At 44.0% G+C, this 20,817-nt stretch overlaps 1 protein-coding gene and 1 long non-coding RNA gene across 3 annotated transcripts in view; both read left to right on the forward strand.

Moving 5' to 3' along the window:
- Positions 1-20,817, forward strand: part of HHAT (hedgehog acyltransferase) — a 362,562-nt gene that overhangs the window by 117,116 nt on the left and 224,629 nt on the right. For both annotated transcript variants that reach the window (XM_040263100.1, XM_040263101.1), the window contains one exon: positions 19,708-19,858. In XM_040263100.1, the coding sequence (XP_040119034.1) occupies positions 19,708-19,858 (151 nt within the window). The remainder of the gene's footprint in view (positions 1-19,707; positions 19,859-20,817) is intronic.
- LOC120880031 lies at positions 1,879-12,436 on the forward strand. Its single transcript, XR_005724940.1, has 3 exons — positions 1,879-1,967; positions 7,823-7,829; positions 12,424-12,436. It is a non-coding gene; the product is annotated as an uncharacterized LOC120880031 (long non-coding RNA).

Here is a 20,817-nt window from a genome sequence, read left to right on the forward strand (position 1 = left end):
ATTGCTGCAAATGGCATTATTTCATTCTTTTTTTAATGGCTGAGCAATATTCCATTGTGTATAGACACCATATCTTTATTCATCTGTGGATGGCCGCTTATGTTGCTCTTCCATACGCTGGCTATTGTAACTTGGCTATAGAGTAATATGACTTTTTGAGGAGGTATTTATTTTACTAGAGCTCTTTGCAGAGAAACCTGGGGCTTCCTTTGAAGATGGAAGATGAGAACTTCCATCCTTTGGAACTTCCATTCATGTCCATTGAGTTGGTGATGCCATCCAACCATCTCATCCTCTGTCGTCCACTTCTTCTGCCTTCGATCTTTCCCAGCATCAGGGTCTTTTCCAGTGAGTCAGTTCTTTGCATCAGGTGGCCAAAGTATTGGAATTTCAGCTTCAGCATCAGTCCTTCCAATGAATATTCAGGACTGATTTCCTTTAGGATTGATTGGTTTGATCTCCTTGATTGTCCAAGGAACTCTCAAGAATCTTCTCCAACACCACAGTTCAAAAGCATCAGTACTTCAGCACTCAGCTTTCTTTATAGTCCAACTCTCATATCCATACATGAGTACTGGAAAAACCATAGCTTTGACTAGATGGACCTTTGTCAGTAAAGAATTGTCTCTGCTTTTTAATATGCTGTCTAGGTTGGTCATAGCTTTTCTTCCTTTTAATTTCATGGCTGCAGTCAACATCTGCAGTGATTTTGAGCCCAAGAAAATAAGGTCTGTCATTATTTCTATTGTTTCCCCATCTATTTGCCATGAAGTGATGGGACCAAATGCCATGATCTTAGTTTTTTGAATGTTGAGTTTTAAGTCAGCTTTTTCACTCTCCACTTTCACCTTCATCAAGAGGCTCTTTAGTTCCTCTTCACTTTCTGCCATAAGGGTGGTGTCATCTGCATATCTGCGGTTATTGATTTTTCTCCTGGCAGCCTTAATTCTAGCTTGTGCTTTATCCAGCCTGGCATTTCATATGATGTACTCTGCGTATAAGTTAAATAAGCAGGGTGACAAGATACAGCCTTGACATACTCCTTTCCCAATTTGGAACCAGTCTGTTGTTCCATGTCTGGTTCTAACTGTTGCTTCTTGACCTGCATACAGATTTCTCAGGAGGCAGGTAAGGTGGTCTGGTATTCCCATCTCTTTCAGAATTTTCCACAGTTTACTGTGATCCACACAGTCAAGGGCTTTTGTGTAGTCAATAAAGGAGAAGTAGATATTTTTCTGGAACTCTCTTGCTTTTTTGATGATCCAGTGGATGTTGCCATTTTGATCTCTGGTTCCTCTGCCTTTTCTAAATCCAGCTTGAACATCTGGAACTTCATAGTTCATGTACTGTTGAAGCCTGGCTTGGAGAATTTTGAGCATTACTTTGCTAGTGTGTGAGATGAGTACAATTGTGCGGTAGTTTAAGCATTCTTTGGCATTGCCTTTCTTTGGGATTGGAATGAAAACTGACCTTTTCCAGTCCTGTGGCCACTGCTGAGTTTTCCAAATTAGCTGGCATATTGAGTGCAGCATTTTCACAGCATCATCTTTTAGGATTTGAAACAGCTCAACTGAAATTCCATCACCTCCACTAGCTTTGTTTGTAGTGATGTTTCCTAAGGCCCACTTGACTTTGGACTCCAGGATGTCTGGCTCTAGGTGAATGATTACACCATCGTGGTTATCTGGGTCATGAAGATCTTTTTTTGTGTAGTTCTTCTGTGTATTCTTGCCACCTCTTCTCAATATCTTCTGCTTCTGTTAGGTCCTTACCATTTCTGTTCTATATTGTGCCCATCTTTGCATGAAATCTTCCCTTGGTATCTCTGATTTTCATGAAGAGATCTCTAGTTTTTCCCATTCTATTGTTTTCCTCTCTTTCTTTGCACTGATCACTGAGGAAGGCATTCTTATCTCTCCTTGCTATTCTTTGGAACTCTGTCTTCAGATGGGTAAATCTTTCGTTTTGTGGCACAAGATTTTCCTTTGAAATTCCCTGCATATTCTCTTCTTGGATAACTTGGTCATGAGTGTCAGAATGAGTCTGAAATGTTACCTTTGAAGTTCTGTCTTAGAAACAAGAGATTGAGCAAGAGAGGTGTCTTTTTTCTACGCTTGAAAATCAGAAAATAGGAGTGAACACCAGCAGAAAGTTAACCTCCATTTTCCCCAGGAAAATTGCTTTTGACAGTTTGGTATTTGTTTTTAAACATGGGGAAAGGGAGTAGGAGGTGGATCTTCTAACTTAGAATATCTCAAACTTGACCAGACATAACCTCCCAGGACTTGTTCTGCATTCAGATTTCAGGACTTTAACCCAGATCTACTGAATCACAATCTGAAAGGAGAGGCCTGGGAATGTCTGGGATTAACAGTTTTCTCACGTGATTTTTCAGACCAAATAAACTGGATAAATGCTGTTATTGATGAAGATAGTGGCAGGACACCTTCTTAATATGGAGACGTACTTCTTGGGCTGCCAGTCCTAGTGATTCCAGGATGATAAGCATGTTCATTACTCTGCCTCATGTCATTCTCTCTCTGCTCCTTCTTATAATTAGCCCTCTCGATTTTTCCCCTTTCAGACTTCCTGTGCTCACAGGATAAGAAGGAGTTGGAATTGTGCTGGTGTTAGTCCATCTTGTTCACCTGCCCAGATAATGCATTTGGTTGGTAGGTGGAGAGGAAGTTGAATATTTCTGGCTAAAATTCAGGGTTCTAATGGGGGCTCTTACTGCCTCTATTTTAAATTAGCTCATACTTTGGAAAAATAAAAAGCATAAACATATAATTAACCCCTATATAATCATCACCCAGGTTCAACAATTATCAACTCGTGGCCATTTTTCTTTCATCTATATTCTCTCCCTTACTGTTTTGAAGCAAATCCCAGATGTTTTATCATTATACATAAACATTTTAGTAGTATCACTAAAAGATAGTAACTCAGCTTTCCTTTTCTTTTGTTGTTCATTAAAAAATACTTCTTCTTTTTTTTTTTTTAATAGTGTTTTCAGGTATACAGAAAAATTGAGAGGAAATCACAGAGATTTCCCATATAACCCCTGTTCCTCCAGCCCATCCACTATAAACATTCCCTATCAGAGAGGGCACATTAGCTACAATTGACGAAGCTACGATGATACATCATTATCACCCTAAGTCCATAGTTTTCAATAAGGGTTCATTCTTGGTGTTTCATATTCTAAGGGTTTGCATAAATATATGATGACATATATCCTCACTTTCTTTTGAATGTCAGAATCTCATAAGAAGACAAAATATGGCAACCTGAGACCATCCATGAATTTGAGTTTAGGAGTTTAGGATCAAGAAGGGCAAAGTCAGTGACTTATGGCTTTTCTTTAAAAGACCTCAAGAAGATCACGTTTCTCGAGTACATTATTGAATCGTGGTTCACCATGGTAAATCCAGGTATATGAGGTTATGGGGATAAAAGAGAGCTTTGGCAAGGGGTTTGGGAGTGATTGAAGGGATGGTGTGGTGAAAACAACGGCAGATGAGTTGTTCCTACCTTACAGGTAAAGATACAATGGAATCTGCGGAATGTACATTAGAGTCTTCTGAAAGCTTAACTCTTCACTGGTTGGACTTTACAGGCCCGTCTCCTAGGTCAGAAGGTTGTGCAGCTGTGTTTAAGCGCCAGCTGTTGTTGAAATAATGTCCGTTCACCTATCTAAATGCTAATGAAATGCTAACAAAGCCATCCATGGGATTTTTCTCCTACAACATCACAGTGAGGGAAGAGGGATCAGACAGTTGACATCTGATTTCTGGCTTGAAAGTGGGGGATGCAAACATGTCAAATAGCCTAAGGGTTTCTTCATTTTTTTACCCTTTGGAGGCATGAGATATTCCAAAGTTTGTTAAGATACACCAGAAAAAAAAATAGTTTTTATAAATCCTCTCCTTGGATTAGAACCCTGAAGTTATTTGAAATTAATGCAGTGTGAACCCGAAGCTACACTGGGATTTACTACTGTGGGACTTTGTTCAATTACAGATGCTCCATGCGGTGTGAGGCTAATTCCATGGTGCATGCTTGCAGAATGGGTGAGATGGCTGCTCTGTGCGGTATCATAAAGGGTAGCAAGTTGCACCACAGTTATTTAAAACACTAACTATCCTTTGCCTTCCCTCTCTCTCTCCAGTATTCCTCAGAATACTCTGATCTTTGCTGATCCCTGCCTAATCCATTATTGTGCCCAGGTAGCTTAGTGTACAGATAACTTCTTACATAACATAAGCATATTTTTCTTTTAAGCAAAGTTGCTGTATGGAAACCTGAACTGATACTTTTGGGAGGCAATTATTTGCTTCCTAAAGGGATTTTTTGACTCCTGGAGGGTTTGCAATAGAATAGTTTAAATAGTAGTTAATTTTCAATTCTTTTTGCACGTAGATTTTTGCAGAGCACTTCTTTTGGGCAAAGCGAGTCACACTGAGGCATCAAAATTCAAACAGTAATCTACACCTGGTCTCTACCTGCAAATTTGCTTTTCAGAGTTTTCAGGTCACTCAGCTCCATGTAAATTTCCCTCGTTTTCCCACATGACTTCATTAAATCTTACAGAGCTGTATATGTAGTAGGACTTTGCTTTTGCTGTGTAGGGTCTTCTTCCCTCACAGGTTTTGGATGGAGAAGGGCTTTTGTAGACTTAAATTCTTAATTCAGTATGTCTGTTCTGTTACATGACAATGATCATTTTGCAAAGATTTTAACTTCATTTTACCATTTAAAAATGCTTCTGGAACACCTTGATATTTGTTAAAGATTTATTTTGTGATGTTTAAGATTTATTTTGATTTTGTGCTTTATTGCGGTTTATAGGTTTTCCCCTAAGTTCAGTTCAGTTCAGTCGCTCAGTCGTGTCCGACTCTTTGAGACCCCATGAATCGCAGCACGCCAGGCCTCCCTGTCCATCACCATCTTCCGGAGTTCACTCAGACACACGTCCATCGAGTCTGTGATGCCATCCAGCCATCTCATCCTCAGTTGTCCCCTTCTCCTCCTGCCCCCAATCCCTCCCAGCATCAGAGTCTTTTCCAATGAGTCAACTCTTCTCATGAGGTGGCCAAAATACTGGAGTTTCAGCTTTAGCATCATTCCTTCCAAAGAAATCCCAGGGTTGATCTCCTTCAGAATGGACTGGCTGAACCTCCTTGCAGTCCAAGGGACTCTCAAGAGTCTTCTCCAACACCACAGTTCAAGAGCATCAGTTCTTCGGCACTCAGCCTTCTTCACAGTCCAACTCTCACATCCATACATGACCACTGGAAAAACCATAGCCTTGACTAGACGGACCTTAGTCGGTCCATTTTAGTTCGCTGATTCCTAGAATGTCGACGTTCACCCTTGCCATCTCTTGTTTGACCACTTCCAATTTGCCTTGATTCATGGACCTGACATTCCAGGTTCCTATGCAATATTGCTCTTTACAGCATCGGATCTTGCTTCTGTCACCAGTCACATGCACAACTGGGTATTGTTTTTGCTTTGGCTTCATCCCTTCATTCTTTCTGGAGTTATTTCTCCAGTGATCTCCAGTAGCATATTGGGCACCTAATGACCTGGGGAGTTCCTCTTTTGGTATCCTATCATTTTGCCTTTTCATACTGTTCATGGGGTTCTCAAGGCAAGAATACTGAAGTGGCTTGCCACTCCCTTCTCCAGTGGACCAGCTCTGTCAGACCTCTCCACCATGACCCTCCTGTCTTAGGTTGCCCCGCAGGCATGGCTTGGTTTCATTGAGTTAGACAAGGCTGTGGTCCTAGTGTGATTAGAATGACTAGTTTTCTGTGAGTATGGTTTCAGTGTGTCTGCCCTCTGATGCCCTCTTGCAACACCTATCATCTTACTTGGGTTTCTCTTACCTTGGGCGTGGGGTATCTCTTCACGGCTGCTCCAGCAAAGCACAGCTGCTGCTCCTTACCTTGGACGAGGGATATCTCCTTACCGCCGCAGTTCCTGACCTTCAATGTGTGATAGCTCCTCTAGGCCCTCCTGTGCCTGCGCAGCCACCGCTCCTCAGGATGCTCCTCCCGGCCTCCGGCCCTGGCCTTGGGCTCGGGATGGCTCCTCAGGGTCACCGCCCCTGGCCTCGGGTGCAAGGTGGCTTCTCCCTGCAGAAAGAGGACAGGCAGGGACTTCCCTGGTGGTCCAGTGGTTAAGAATCTGCCTTCCAATGCAGGGGGTACAGGTTTGATCCCCGGTCAGGGAACTAAGATCCCAGATGCCACGGGGCAGCTAAGCCCATGTGTTGCAACTCCTGAGCCCTCGCACCACATCTGCAGAGAAAGCCTCATACCTAGGGGAAGATCTGGCATGCTGCACCTTCGACCCAACAAAGCCAAAAGAAAACGAAACAACAGCAAAAAGAGAATGGGCAAATAGGATTTGGTATTCTATCCAGATAACCTTTTTTTCCGCTAGCAACAAACCCTTTCTTTGAGGAGAGGCATTGTGGGGGTTTGTACTCTAACAAGAAGAAAGTTTTGGAAACTAATTTTTGAGTTGACTTATATGCCCAAAGATTAAGCATTTTGGAAGGTAAACTCTCTGAGTTTCTGAGTTAATAACTACTTATTTTGATGCTAAGAGGATCAGGATTCTCAAACCTGTGAATCCAAATCTGCTCAGCATAGTGCATTTGTTTCTTGCATATCTTTGCTTACAGTGTGCTCCTTGAGGCTGGCTTTTCTGAGTATCTTCAAAGCTCTGTCTCTGGTTGTTTTTGTTTTTTTTGCCCCTGCTCAGAATATCTCCTTCAGCTCCTCATAACTGTGCCCTTGCTGTCCTGTCATCTGGTCTGCCTCTAGACTCTGCTCTGGGCCTAGTCTCAGGTGGATGTGAGTCTAGTCCACGTGGTGACTTGGAGGCTGCAGATCCAGGTTCACGTTCTGACTCTGCTCTGACTCGTATTCACGTGTGCTCTTAGGCGAGTTTTGTAACCTTCTTTGCTGCTTAGTTTCCTATCCATAAAATGTTGGTCATAATAATACCCATGCCTACCGAGAGGTATGCTGTGAGAATTAAAAATGATGACACGCACAGCTTGACATATAGGAAGGGTCAGTACTTCATAATCAATAGCTGCTATCATTATGCCAGAATGTATTCTCAGAAACTAGTTTGTTGGTAAACTTGCCCTGACAGTGAGGCTATATTTTATGTGCATACACACACTCATGTGTGAGCTATTTAAACAGTCATTAAAATACAGTGAATGTATTTACCCATCACTTAGTTTGAAAAGTCTTACCGACATAGTTGAGGCCCCCGTGGAGGTCCCTCCTGATTGCCTTTCCCTCCTTCCTTCTAAATGGTAACCATGATCCCGAGTTGGGTGATTTTCACGCTCATGTGTTTCCTTACACGCTCACTGCATGTGTGACTTTGTTTTAAAAATAGCTGTTGGTAATGAATACGGCCCCTGGAAGAGACCCTGAGTCATTTGGGGAACCACATGTGAAGGGTGCCGGAGGTCCTGTCATCACTATCATACGGGGAGCAAAAAGGGCAGAGCTCTGACTCACCCCTCGTCAGCAGAGCCCAGGTCTTCATCCCCTTGCTTGGCTGCTCCCTTTCCTGGAGTAAGGACCCACCTGAAGACTATAGCCTGGCCTGTATGTTGCTTGGAAAGAAATTGTGTGGCCAGAATGTTCCATCTTCAAGATGACTCTTGAATGACTTGAGTGTGTTCTTGCTTCGTCACTCACTCTTTTGGCTTATTTCCTTTTGAGGGTTTGGGCACATTGATAACTGCTCCTCTAGCCTCTTTTGCCTTCTTGCCTTCTCCAAGCTCCTTGGTTTGGCATTACTTGCACTGAATACTCAGTATTTGCATTTCTAAGAAGCAGGATTCTGTGAAGTGCTCTTGGGACAGATGCACTGGGACTACCCTCCTTTTTGAGCCTTGGAGGGTTGGTTGCTGGGTGTGGGTGGCCTTGTCATTCTCAAGTACAGCCAGTTATTTAGTGCATATTATCACTGTAGTATGAGCAGGGAACCTTGTTATAGAAACCATGCCCAGCTAGGGAAATGACAGGTGTTTATGTTAGTTAGAGATTCTGCTCCGGATGGTGTTGTGGGTGAAGTCTAAACTCATTCAGTTCAGTTCAGTCCAGTCGCTCAGTTGTGTCTGACTCTTTGGAACTCATTACTGGGTTCCAGCTGGTTTCTCCTGTAGCAGCTCAGTTATCCATTGAGCACAGGAGGTGAGACATTGGCACCTGCCTGGTGGGGGCTGCAGGTTCAACTTGTAATCCTTAGGTTTAGGTTGAAACTACAGAATTAGCTGTAGTCATTTATTCCCAGAGTTCAGTGCCCAGGCATAATTGAAATTTCCTTTCTTTCCTCGGCCTCGGCAGGCTGGGCAAGGCTCGCACGTGCTGTTGGCATCTCTCACCAACATACTGTTCTTTTCTTCTTGACTTGAATGCTTGCTCTTCTGGAGCTCCTGGCAGCAATTCCTCAGTTTTGTTATCTCATGCCCGTCCCCATCAGTCACGTTTACTGACTTGGTTTCTCAGCCCCAATCCATCCCCCTGACAAAGAACATTATAGAACCACCACGAGGCAATAGCAATCTTTTTTATTTTTTTGACTACATGCTGAATGATCCTATTGACATAAAAGACAAAAACAGGCAAAACTAGTGGATACTACGAGAAGCCAGGACAGTAGTTGTCCTTGGAAGAGTGAAGTGACAGCTGGGAGAAGGGGTTTCTCGGGCACCAGTAATGTTGTGTTTCTCAGAGGTCCTGGGCCACGGGGTGGGTTCAGTTGGAGAAAGTTCACCAAGTGTACACTTATGCTTTATGAAATTGGCAATAGCTCTCTTTTCTTCAGTGTCTCTGTGGGGACCTGTGAACATCACAGTAATTCTGACCACTGGTGTTGACCTTCCCAGCACGTGAGCTTCCCTTCCTCCCAATATTTCCAGCGAGGAGGGAAAAATCTTACAATTCTATATGATTCTACTTCCTCTATGTTGTGGTTTCTCGTCTGTATTCTGGTCGACTTTATCTTTGTACTTCTAATACTTAACCCAGCTTTCATATATGAAAGGTTCTGTTTTTATTATTGTGGTAAGAACACTTAGCATGAGATCTACACTCTTACTCATTTTTAAGTGTAAAATACAGTATTGTTCCCTGTAGGCATGAAACATTCTTATAAAGAACTTTATGTGAGAAGAAATGTTTATAAAATATCTAGGCCTTCTAATCTGAGCAGAATAGTTCACAGAATAGTTGAACAATCACAGAATAGTTCAAAAAAGCTAGAATAGGTTAGAGGTGGGCAAGATGAAAGTGACTGGAGTCACTGGCTTTGGAGCAGAAAAGGTCTAGTGGGGAGGTCAGGGCATGGACTGAGGCAGGAGCCCAGGACAGGTGGGAGCGGTGGGTCAGGGTGGCGCAAGCTGGTTGGGATGGGTACGACCGTGTGTTGGTGCAGAGACCACATGCCTTCTGAAAGGGAGTGAAGCTGAAGCCAGTGCCTTTCCCCGATGGCGGGCATCCCAAGGGCAAAGGTCAGACAGGCAAAGATGGCCAGCAGAGCCAAAGGACGTCTCTCTCCAGTCCTTGGCAAACCATGGCATAAGACATGACTTGATCCATTCTTTGGTTTGTGAAGGCTTTTCACTAGGCAGATGCTGAATTATTCTTCATGTCTGTAAGGGACCTAACAATTCAAGGGGGATCTAGCACCACTGAGACTCTTGTTTACCCCCAGGAAGATCTTCCAACCCATAGCAACATTCGGTGGATACGTGAGTCTGTACTGAGCACCTGCTTCTTAAAGGTCCTCATGTTCAGCCATGAGGATGGGCTTTGAGCATCTGGCCTGCTTGCAGACAATATGAGCAAGTTCACAAATGCCCAGAAGGTAACATGCAATGCATGTGTTAATGCCACTTCCTCATGTATGCTGCAGGTGATAGGATACTAGATAGATGATAATTTCATAACTAGAAATTATGAGATATTTAAATGAAATATTTTTTAAAATCTAAGGATTTATATAAAATCATCTTATATATTACAGGAAGAAAAACTTACACGCTTATAATAAAGATGAATAGAGAGAGTTTACTTTGGAAGTATGGCCTTCGGAGTGGGAGAGGTCATTGATTTTGGAAACAAGAGACCTGGGTTTTAAGATCCAGTGTTTATAACCCCTGATACTTGAGGAGGTCATACTTCTCATAAATGTTTGTTGTTTTAATCTGACATATGGGAGTAATACTTATGACCCAGGGTTGAGTAAAAATAGCAGTGGGATAATATGCGTGAAAGTGCATGTATTTTTTCAGTCCATTCCTTCACTCAGCCAATAGCCACTGATCCTGTCTATGTGGTGCCAGGCACTGTTTGGGAATAAGGGGCTGGAGGTAGAGAGGACACCTGTGGCCCCTGCCCCATGGAGCTTATAGTGACCAGACAGAAAGCTGCCCCATACCATGAACTTGCAAGGACGCATGTGACTGTTTTGGCTGGAGCTTTTAGGAAAACTTTGTGAAATAACGGCGTTAGGTGGGTCCTTGAATGTTACAGTTTCTGCAGACAAAATGGAGAGAGGAGGACTTCTAGGCAGAGAAATGACTGTGAGCAAAGAGAAAGTAAAAGGTGCAACTGGGTAAAATGAGTAGTTCCAGGAGGAAAAGTGAGTTGGGCCTGACTCATTTTCCCTTCACACCCTCCTCCACCCCAATATGAGATTCTTCAGCCTCTTGTTTGAGGACCAGAAGTGAGAAGGGGGGAAACCCACATGGGAGACAGTCACCAGCTGCTTTGTATAAATTCAGATTATGGGAGGTCATATCGCACGCAGAGAGAGTACGGATGGCTGGGTAGGTAGGGTGTCAGTGGAGGAGGAGCTGAACACCGGAGAACTGCCACATTTGGGCCCTTTTCTCAATCTCCTTCTAGAACTCTTTGTAGAATTAATCTCCTCCTATCTCAGATGTCTGCTTTCTTTCTAGTTTTGAGGGAGAGAAAACCTCATTCTCTTCTGGTGTGAATTTTTTTTTAACTTCCTGATTTCATTATTTATTACTGTTTTGGCTGCGCTGGATCTTTGTTGCTGCCTGGGGGTTTCTCTAGCCGTGGCCAGTGGGGGCGGCTCTCCGGCTGTGGTGCGCGGCCTTCCCACTGCAGGGGTTCCTCTTGCTGTGGAGCACAGGCTCTAGGCACACAGACCTCAGGAGTTGTGTCTCCCAGGCTCTGGAGCTCAGGCTCAGTGGCTGTGGCCCCAGACTCAGTTGCCCTGTGGCATGAGGAATTTTCCTGGACCAGGGATTGAACCCCTGTCCCCTGCATTGGCAGGCGGATTCTTTACCACTGAGCCACCAGGGAAGCCCCCCTCATTCTCTTCTTGACAAGTTGAATTTGAGGCCCTTCCAGTTGGAGGTGGCCCATGGGTGGTAGAATTCACCACACAGTCACTTTGAGGCAGTCACAAGCAGGCAGCTAGGACTTTTCTTTCTTTCTCCCTTTCCCAGCTTTGTTCTTGATGCTGGGAGATCCCATACGCATGAAAGATTCCTTATTTTTTAAAAAAATAACTTTGTTTTTTTGTTTTTGGCCTTGCCATGCAGCTTATAGGACCTTAGTTCCTTGACCAGGGATTGAACCTGGGCCCTTGGCAGTGAAAGCATGGAGTCTTAACCACTGGACCACCAAGAAATTCCCATCACAGAAGATTCTTTTACTTGGTGGCAGGTCTGAATTTCAGTAGTGACTTAATCCTCAGAATACAGGAAAGGTTTTAGAATATCAGTCTAACTCCCAGAAAAACTCTGATATCAAGGAGTTTTCATATGACAGGGTGAATTATCAATTTAGTTACTTTACATGGAAACATTTATTGAGCATTAATTGTAATGGTGGTTTAGTTCCTAAGCGGTGTCTGACTCTTTGTGACCCCATGGACTATATCCTGCCAGGCTCCTCTGTCCATGGGGTTCTCCAGGCAAGAATACTGGAGTGGGTTGCCATTTCCTTCTCCAGGGGATCTTCCTGACCCAGGGATCAAATCTGGGTTTCCTGCATGGCAGGTGGATTCTTTACCCACTGAGCCACCAAGGAAGCAAAAATGAAAGTGAAAGTCGCTCAGTCCTGTCTGACTCTTTGCGACCCCATGGACTATAGAGTCCAGGGGGTTCTCCAGGCCAGAATACTGGGGTGGGTAGCATTTTTGCTTCTCCAGTGGATCTTCCCAACCCAGGATTCGATCCAGGGTCTCCTGCATTGCAGGTGGATTCTTTACCAACTGAACTATCAGGGAAGCCCCCAAAGTGAAAGTGAATGAAAGTCACTCAGTTGTGTCCGGCTCTTTGCAACTCCAAGGACCATGCAGTTTATGGAATTCTCCAGGCCAGAATACTGGAGGGGGGAGCCTTTCCCTTCTCCTGGGGAGCTTCTCAACCCAGGGATCTTAACCCAGGTCTCCCATATTGCAGGTAGATTCTTTACCAGCTGAGCCATAAGGGAAGGGCAGATATTAATTAGGTGCTGAATACAAGAGGCATAAGATATAATTCCTGACCTTGAGAAACTTGTGGTCTCGCAGGATGGGTACAGTTGTGGTCTGGTGTGCTAATTATATGGGGCTTCCCAGTTGGTTCAGATGGTAGAGAATCTGCCTGCAATGCAGGAGACCTGGGTTCAATCCTTGGGTCGAAAAGATCCCCTGGAGAAGGGATAGGCTACCCATTCCAGTATTCTTGGGCTTCCTTGTTGGCTCAGATGGTAGAGAGTCTGCCTGCAATGTAGGAGACTTGGGTTCGATCCCTGGGTTGGGAAGATCCCCTGGAAAAGGGAATGGCAACCCACTCCAGAATTCTTGCCTGGAGGATTCCAGGGACAGAGGAGCCTGGCGGGCTACAGTCCATGAGGGCAACACAGACCATGAGAACATAGTTTGGTGAGAGCCTGGAGAGAGCAGGGGCCTGCATGGCTCACCCCCTCACCTTCAAGTTTTTGTGTAAATGTCCTCTTTTCGGTGACGACCACCCTGACTCCCCTTTAAACAATAGCAGCACTCGCCACTTCTGAATTCTGAGTTCCCTTATCCTGTTCTTTTTTTTTTCTTTTTCCATTGCATTTGCCACCCTCTGTCCCAGTTGGCTGTTGCTGAATAACAAACCATCCTCAAACTTGGTTGAAAACAGTGATTTCCTCTCTCACTCTTCTGTTGGTTGACGGAAATTGATTGGGTGGTTCTTGCTTGGGTGGTTGGTGGTTCTTTCCTTCTCCTGTGGTTGCTGCCAGGTATCAGCTGATGCTTCAGACATCTGAAGGTTCTACTGGACAGGAAATCCAAAGTGGCTCCTCACTCCGTTGCAGTTGAGGCTGACTTGACGGGGAGCTCGGCAGGTGCTGTCCTCTGGAGCATCTTCACGTGGCCTGTCTACGTGGCTCAGGTATCTTGCAGCCTGGCAACTGGATCCAAGGGTGAGCATTCCAAGGGGCAGCAAGCAGAAGCCGCTAGGCCAATGGCAGGCTGCACTTGGAATTAGAACAACATCACTTTTTCTGTCTCTCTGGGTCCTAGGATCTGCCCAGATTTACTTTTGATGGGGGAGTGAAAAGATTACATTATAGAAAGGCACATGGGAGAGAAAATACCATTGCAGACACTGTTGGAGGATACATTCTGCCTTGCTTTCTTAGTATTCATATAGCATTTGCTTATTTTTATGTCTGCTTTCTGTTAACTCCTGTGAAGGTGGAAGCTCTATGAAGGCTGGAATATCCACTGAATAATGTGTACCAAGCATCTACAGCCTTACTTGGCACAAGGAATTGTTGTTAAATGTTCTAAGAAATGTGTCTAATCCATTGTGTTCAGATTGTCGCCTGTTAGAGGTGTGGGTTTTTTTTAAACCATGCTTCTGATTTACATTCTTGCTGTCACTTTTAACTGACTCTATAAATCAGGGACCTCATCTCTTTATTCAACACTGTATTGCTCAGTATCTGGTAAGTGGTTGGTGCTCAGTAACTATATATTAAATTAATGCATAAGTTATTGATTCTGCTTGAAACAGAGAAGTTATGAAGAATAAACTATGTTTGAATTGGGATCTGAAGGGTACATGGGATTGTTTCAAGAGAAGGAGGAATAGGGAAGAAAGGGAGAAGAAAACGTTGAGAGCCAAAGGGAAGGATAAATGGGACTGTGATGAAACTGACCCATGAGTCTCCTGAAGCCTAGGTTCTCCACATGATATGACCCCCAGTCTGCCTTTTATAACATAACCTGACCTGCCTCTTGAGAAACCTATATGCAGGTCAGGAAGCAACAGTTAGAATTGGACATGGAACAACAGACTGGTTCCAAATAGGAAAAGGAGTACGTCAAGGCTGTATATTGTCACCCTGCTTATTTAACTTATATGCAGAGTACATCATGAGAAATGCTAGGCTGGAAGAAGCACAAGCTGGAATCAAGATTGCCGGGAGAAAAATCAATAACCTCAGATATGCAGATGACAACACCCTTATGGCAGAAAGTGAAGAGGAACTAAAAAGCCTCTTGATGAAAGTGAAAGAGGAGAGTGAAAAGTTGGCTTAATGCTCAACATTCAGAACACTAAGATCATGGCATCTGGTCCCATCACTTCATGGGAAATAGATGGGGAAACAGTGGAAACAGTGTCAGACTAATTTTTGGGGGCTCCAAAATCACTGCAGATGGTGATTGCAGCCATGAAATTAAAAGACGCTTACTCCTTGGAAGGAAAGTTATGACCAACCTAGATAGTATATTGAAAAGCAAAGACATTACTTTGCCGACTAAGGTCCATCTAGTCAAGGCTATGGTTTTTCCAGTAGTCGTGTATGAATGTGAGAGTTGGACTGTGAAGAAAGCTGAGCACTGAAGAATTGATGCTTTTGAACTATGGTGTTGGAGAAGACTCTTGAGAGTCCCTTGGACTGCAAGGAGGTTCAGCCAGTCCATTCTAAAGGAGATCAGTCCTGGGTGTTCATTGGAGGGACTGATGCTGAAGCTGAAGCTTCAATACTTTGGCCACCTCATGTGAAGAGTTGACTCATTGGAAAAGACTCTGATGCTGGAAGGGATTGGGGGCAGGAGGAGAAGGGGATGACAGAGGATGAGATGGCTGGATGGCATCACCGACTTGATGGACATGAGTCTGAGTGAACTCCGGGAGATGGTGATGGACAGGGAGGCCTGGCGTGCTCTGATTCATGGGGTCACAAAGAGTCGGACACGACTGAGCGACTGAACTGAACTGAACTGAACTAGTGATTCAGCCGTCAGGTGCTTGGGACATGCTTGTTGAATGAATGAGCATAGCATATGAACTCATCTATAACTTTTTTGAGAGAAAGGTGTTAGGTTAGGCAGAAACTAATCTTAACTCCTGGTAGTGAGGGGTCTTTTAAATATAAACTCAGGAAAAAATATTTTAAAGTATTTTAAAATAGCTAAATTTTGCAGTTTTGAATATGACAAAAGTGAGTTCAATTTATGTATGTCAAATAACTTTTCATCAGAGCACAGTCACTTGTCTTGTTTCTTTTAAAATTTTTATTGGAGTGTAGTTGATTTACAATGTTGTGATTCACGTTTCTTTTTCTATGAGCTTATGAACCAGTTACTAAAATGTCAAGAAAAAAAATAAGCCTTTTGTATCTTAATCCATAAAAAATAATCAATATCAGATAAATAGGGCAGTTGTTGCATATTGCTAAATATGTGATTTCTTATGCTTTCCATCTGTATTGAGGAAAAAGTCCCCAGTAATCTTATCTTCAATTAGATCTAGCCATAGAATGCTATTAAATATCTGTACAAAATTAACCCTTCCCTCATAGCCCAGTTCCGTAGGACATGAAGTCGCTCAGTTGTGTCTGACTCTTCGCGACCCCATGGACTGTAGCCCGCCAGGCTCCTGTGTCCATGGGGATCCTCCAGGCAAGAATACTGGAGTGGGTTGCCATTTCCTTCTCCAGGGAATCTTCTTGACCCAGGGATGGAACTTGGGTCTCTCGCATTGCAGGCGGTGGATTGTTTGCAAATGCTAAAGATTGTTTGCAAATAGTGATCCATGAAAATGTAGATTCAGCTACAGATTGTAATTCATCTGCCTCATGTATAACACCTGTACAAAAATAATGTCAAATTAAAGGCAGTGTTTGAGACAAGGAGTAGCCCATTCTCCCTGATCTTGCAGTCTGTTAACAAGGAAAAGAAACATCTGATGCTTCATCTATAAAAGACCCCTGGGTGGCCTTAACCTCCCTGAGCTTCAGTAGATACACTCTTCCATAGGCCCTTTGATATCTTCAGTTCTTCAGGCTGATCATTGTCAGCTCTGGAAGCTTTATGCCTTTCAATTAGTCTTTCTTACTTAGGTCCTGCCTTTTGGTAGCTCTGGGATTTTTCTGACTGGAGCCTGGGGGTTCATATTGGAATATTTTATAGTTTCCCTCATTGCCATATTAGACAGTGCAACTGATTTCTTCACCATTCAGTATATTCCTGTGGCTCTCCCCCTGCCCAAATGCTTTTCAGATGGTGTTAACGCACATCTCCCATTTCTTGTTTACATACACACACATACACACACACCAGCTTTTTTCTTATCTCTTATCATACATCCAAGAAGGCTACCATTTTATAGCAGCTCTTGCAGCAAATAAGACCATAGTCTGGTTTCCAAAAAGAACATTTTTGACAACTCCTGAGTGTGACTGACACGTGGTGATTCCTGGGGTTTTCTCCTTATAGGACATGTAGCTCTCGAATTTGAACTGCTGTTTACCTTTGTTCACACTGTTTATTTGGGCTTCCCAGGTGGCACTGATGGGCAGAACCCACTTGCCAGTGCAGGAGACATAAGAGACATAGGTTCAATCTCTGGATTGGGAAGAGATTACACTCCATTATTCTTGTCTGTAAAATCCCATGGACAGACGAGCCTGGTGGGCTACAGTCCATAGGGTTGCAAAGAGTTGGATACGACTGAAGTGACTTAGCATGCAGGCATACACACTGTATATTTAGAAAATGGCTTATGTGTTTTCTTCTGGCTCAGAGTTACTATTTACAGCCACACATTTCATGGCAGTGATTGCCACATAACAACAAAAGGACCAGGCAGTAGTATCTCTTGCTACTGCTGATTTAAGGCTTAGTGATTTCCTTAAGCCGATCGGCCCCGTCACTGTCGCTGGCTTGCATCATTTCCCTGCACACTGGGGAAGGTGAGTTTGGAGGCTGGACAGCACGTGGCCACAGGTCGTCTACTCCAGGGTTTCCTCGGGCACTTTGCCCTTGTTCTCCTGGCTTCACCTCCCCACCCCACTGCTGAGGCCAGCAGCTTGCTCAGGTTGATGGTTCCCCATAGACTAATAGCTCAGGTTCCCATCCTCCTCCCATTGTGAAGAGGTGGGGGCAGCTGGCTCAGAAGCCCACGAGCGTGTGTTGGTCAGTGGAGTGTCTTGAGCTCTAGCTGGAGACGCGGGTCCCGCTCTCAGAGGGGCAGGTACACGCCCGTGGGAGCAGAGCGTGTGTCTCCGCCTCAGATCTCACTGTGTGCCCACACTCTGTGTTCCTTTCCTTCCAGAAAGACATGATTCTGGCCAGGAAGATGCTGGTTCTTGCAGCTTGGGGCCCCCCCCCCTTTTTTTTAAAGTAGCTTTATTATGATACAGTTCACATATCATACAGTCCATCCATTCAAAGTGTACAACTCATTGGCTTTTAGTATATTGCGGATATACTATCCATCCGTGATATGGCAACTATCATCACCATAATTTTTAGAACATTTCATCACCTCAAAAATAAGCCCTAAGGACTTCTCTGGTGGTCCAGTGGCTACGACTCTGAGCTCCCAGTGCAAGAGGCCCAGGTCAGGGAACTAGATCCCACGTGCTGAAATTAAGAGTTGGCGTGCTGCAACTAAAGATCCCACCTGCTGCATCTAAGACCTGGTACAGCAAAATAAAAGGAAACCCTACTGTTTAGCTACCCTCTCCCCCAATAATCTCATTTCCCAGCCCCTCAGTGGTAAGGACCCAGTAATCACCTTTATGTCTCTATTTATGTCTTTCTTTTCCTCTTCTGGAGTTTCATATGAGTGGAATTGTCACACGACTGTATGTTCCTTGGTTCTTTGTCTCATCACAACAAAGATTTGGAGTGACGGACATTAAAGCCCCCTCGGCGTGTCACAGCTCTTGGGTCTTGGATAGACCGTGTTATAGCTCTCAGGTCTCGAAAGGACCATGTTATAGGTCTTAGACAAATCAGTGTTACAGCTCTATTTTATTTAGAAGATAGCAGGAGAATCCATCTTCGAAGCGTGAGGGCATGTCAATCCAAAGATGTGAAGAGAAGAGCGCCCCATTGTGTGGGGAAGAGAGAGAGAGAGCTGGCTTTGGCTCCCCTTTTTATATGTTTATCTCTCCCTAGGGCCTGTCCTATGTAAATTGGGCCAGCCGGAGTGTTGTTTGTTTTACCTGAGGTCCTCACTCCGGTCCTCGGACCTTCTTTTGTTCTATTTTCGTGGGCTTTTCCCTTCTTTGTCTTTTAGCCACCGCCATTTGGGACTCCTTTTCCCTATTTTACCTACCTAACAGAATCATACAATATGTGGTCTTTTGTGGCTTACTTCACTTAGCATGATGTTTTCAACATTCATGTTGCAGTGTGAATCTTCATTTTTTTTTAATGGCTGAATAATATTCTCCTGTATGACTTACTATGTTTTGTTTATCCATTTGTACATCAGTGGACATCTGGGTTGTCCAACATTTGGGCTGTTGTGAATTATGCTACTGTGTACATTTGGGTGCTAGTTGCTGTGTAGACATCTGTTTTCATTTCTCTTGGGTGTATGCCCAAGAGTGGAATTGCTGGGTCATATGGAAACTGGGGGTTTCCTAGGCAGAAGATCCCACCTGCCAATCCAGGAGATGTAAGAGATGTGGGTTCCATCCCTGGGTGGGGAAGATCCCCTGGAGGAGAGCATGGCAACCCACTCCAGTAATCTTGCCTGGAGAATCCATGGAGAGAAGAGCCTGGTGGGCTACAGTCCATAGGGTCACGAAGAGTTGGACACGGCTGATGCGACTTAGCATGCATGCATGGTAACTGTATGTTTAATTATTTAAGAATTGCCAAATATTTTCTAAAGTGGCTGCATCATTTTACTTTCCTGCCAACACACATTGTATGACGGTTCCAATTTCTCCATATTTTTGCCACCCTTGTTGATCTGACTTTTTACACTTCTTGCTATCCTAGTGGATGTGAATTCATGTGAGATTTTGAAAAGACTGGGGAAGGATTTTTTTCCTTTCTAATAGTTTTTAATGCCATGTATGTGTGTATACACACACACACACACACACACACACATTTATGACTTCAAAGGGTGCCCTTTGCTAGTGTCTGTAAAAGCACAGCTGCTAAGGGGTCCTGTTGCTTGTCACAGTAATAAAGCAGATTTCAGTATTTGTTAAACCAAAAATCTCCCCATCCAGAACCGTCGTGGGAGACAGTGAAACGTGGGCATTGAGAGGAGGAAGGGGAGGGGTGGGAGAGGCGGGAGCAGGTGGTGTGTTTCCTGGAAGGAGCGTCCTTCCCAGGAGATGGCTCCGCTTCCTGTCTCTGTGTCTGACGGCTCCCTCTGTCTTTCAGGAGGACTGGCGCTGGCCCAGGTGCTCTTCTTCTACGTGAAGTACTTGGTGCTCTTCGGTGTCCCGGCTCTGCTCATGCGCCTGGATGGACTCAGGCCGCCGCCGCTCCCTCGCTGTGTGAGCACCATGTTCAGCTTCACGGGGATGTGGAGGTCAGTGGCTCTGTCTGTCAGGCTCCTTCGGGGATGTCCGGTGGGAGGAGCCACCATCCTTTCTCTGCCCTTCGCTCAAGTTGCCTTTGGCACTTAGGTTTTTTTACTCTAACAGATTGATAATCCATATTTTCTGAACCTCTCAAACATATTGTCAGGCTATGAAAAGTTGGGAGATAAAGTTTCTCACCCAGTTTGTGTAAAGATGCACAAAGGGCTGTGCCTAAAGTGGTTTCTTACTAACTTGGGACATAATATATATACTGATGATTTTATTGCTGTTTGTTTTTCTTGAAAATGACGTCTTTGTATGTGGGACTGTAGACTAAAAAAATAGACTTAATTTTATTTTTATTTTTCTTAATACCAAAAACATAAAAAAAAAAAAGAAAAAATATATAGTTAATAGTACAGGGCAGGCATTTACTAGCTCTCAGATCCAGAGCAACATACTTCAAATGTGAGTTTGTTTTTTTGTCTTTTACATGGTAATAAAAATGATAATGGTACTGATAATACTCATCTCTAAAAGTCATTTTGAAGATTAAAGAAGCTAATACATACATATAAAGCATCTGGCACACAGTAGGTGTCTACGAACATTAGCTTTTATCCTTCTATTACTCCTGTACTCACGCACTTTGGATAGGCGGGTGCTTTTTCTGAGTGTTCTTAGTCTTCTTGATATAGCCCCATGGACGTACAGTCTGCCTGGAGTCTCTGTTCTAAAAGATCTCTCGACCCCTCTGCCGTTTCTGGCTGTTGCTCTCCAGATGGGCTCGCTTGCTGCTGGGTTTTATTATCGCTTCCAGTGTGGAACCAGTGGCAGGCTGGCTCTTGCAATTGCAAGCCTAATGTAAGAACCTGAGGGTGGGAACTCGTGCATCTGTGGGAGGCAGTATCTACTTAAACTGTGTTCTTTAGAAGCCTCCATTTGGCACCCTCTTCATCCTGGCCCT

Source organism: Oryx dammah, unplaced genomic scaffold, assembly GCF_014754425.2.
Source record: "Oryx dammah isolate SB20612 unplaced genomic scaffold, SCBI_Odam_1.1 HiC_scaffold_21, whole genome shotgun sequence".
Classification (NCBI taxonomy): domain Eukaryota; kingdom Metazoa; phylum Chordata; class Mammalia; order Artiodactyla; family Bovidae; genus Oryx; species Oryx dammah.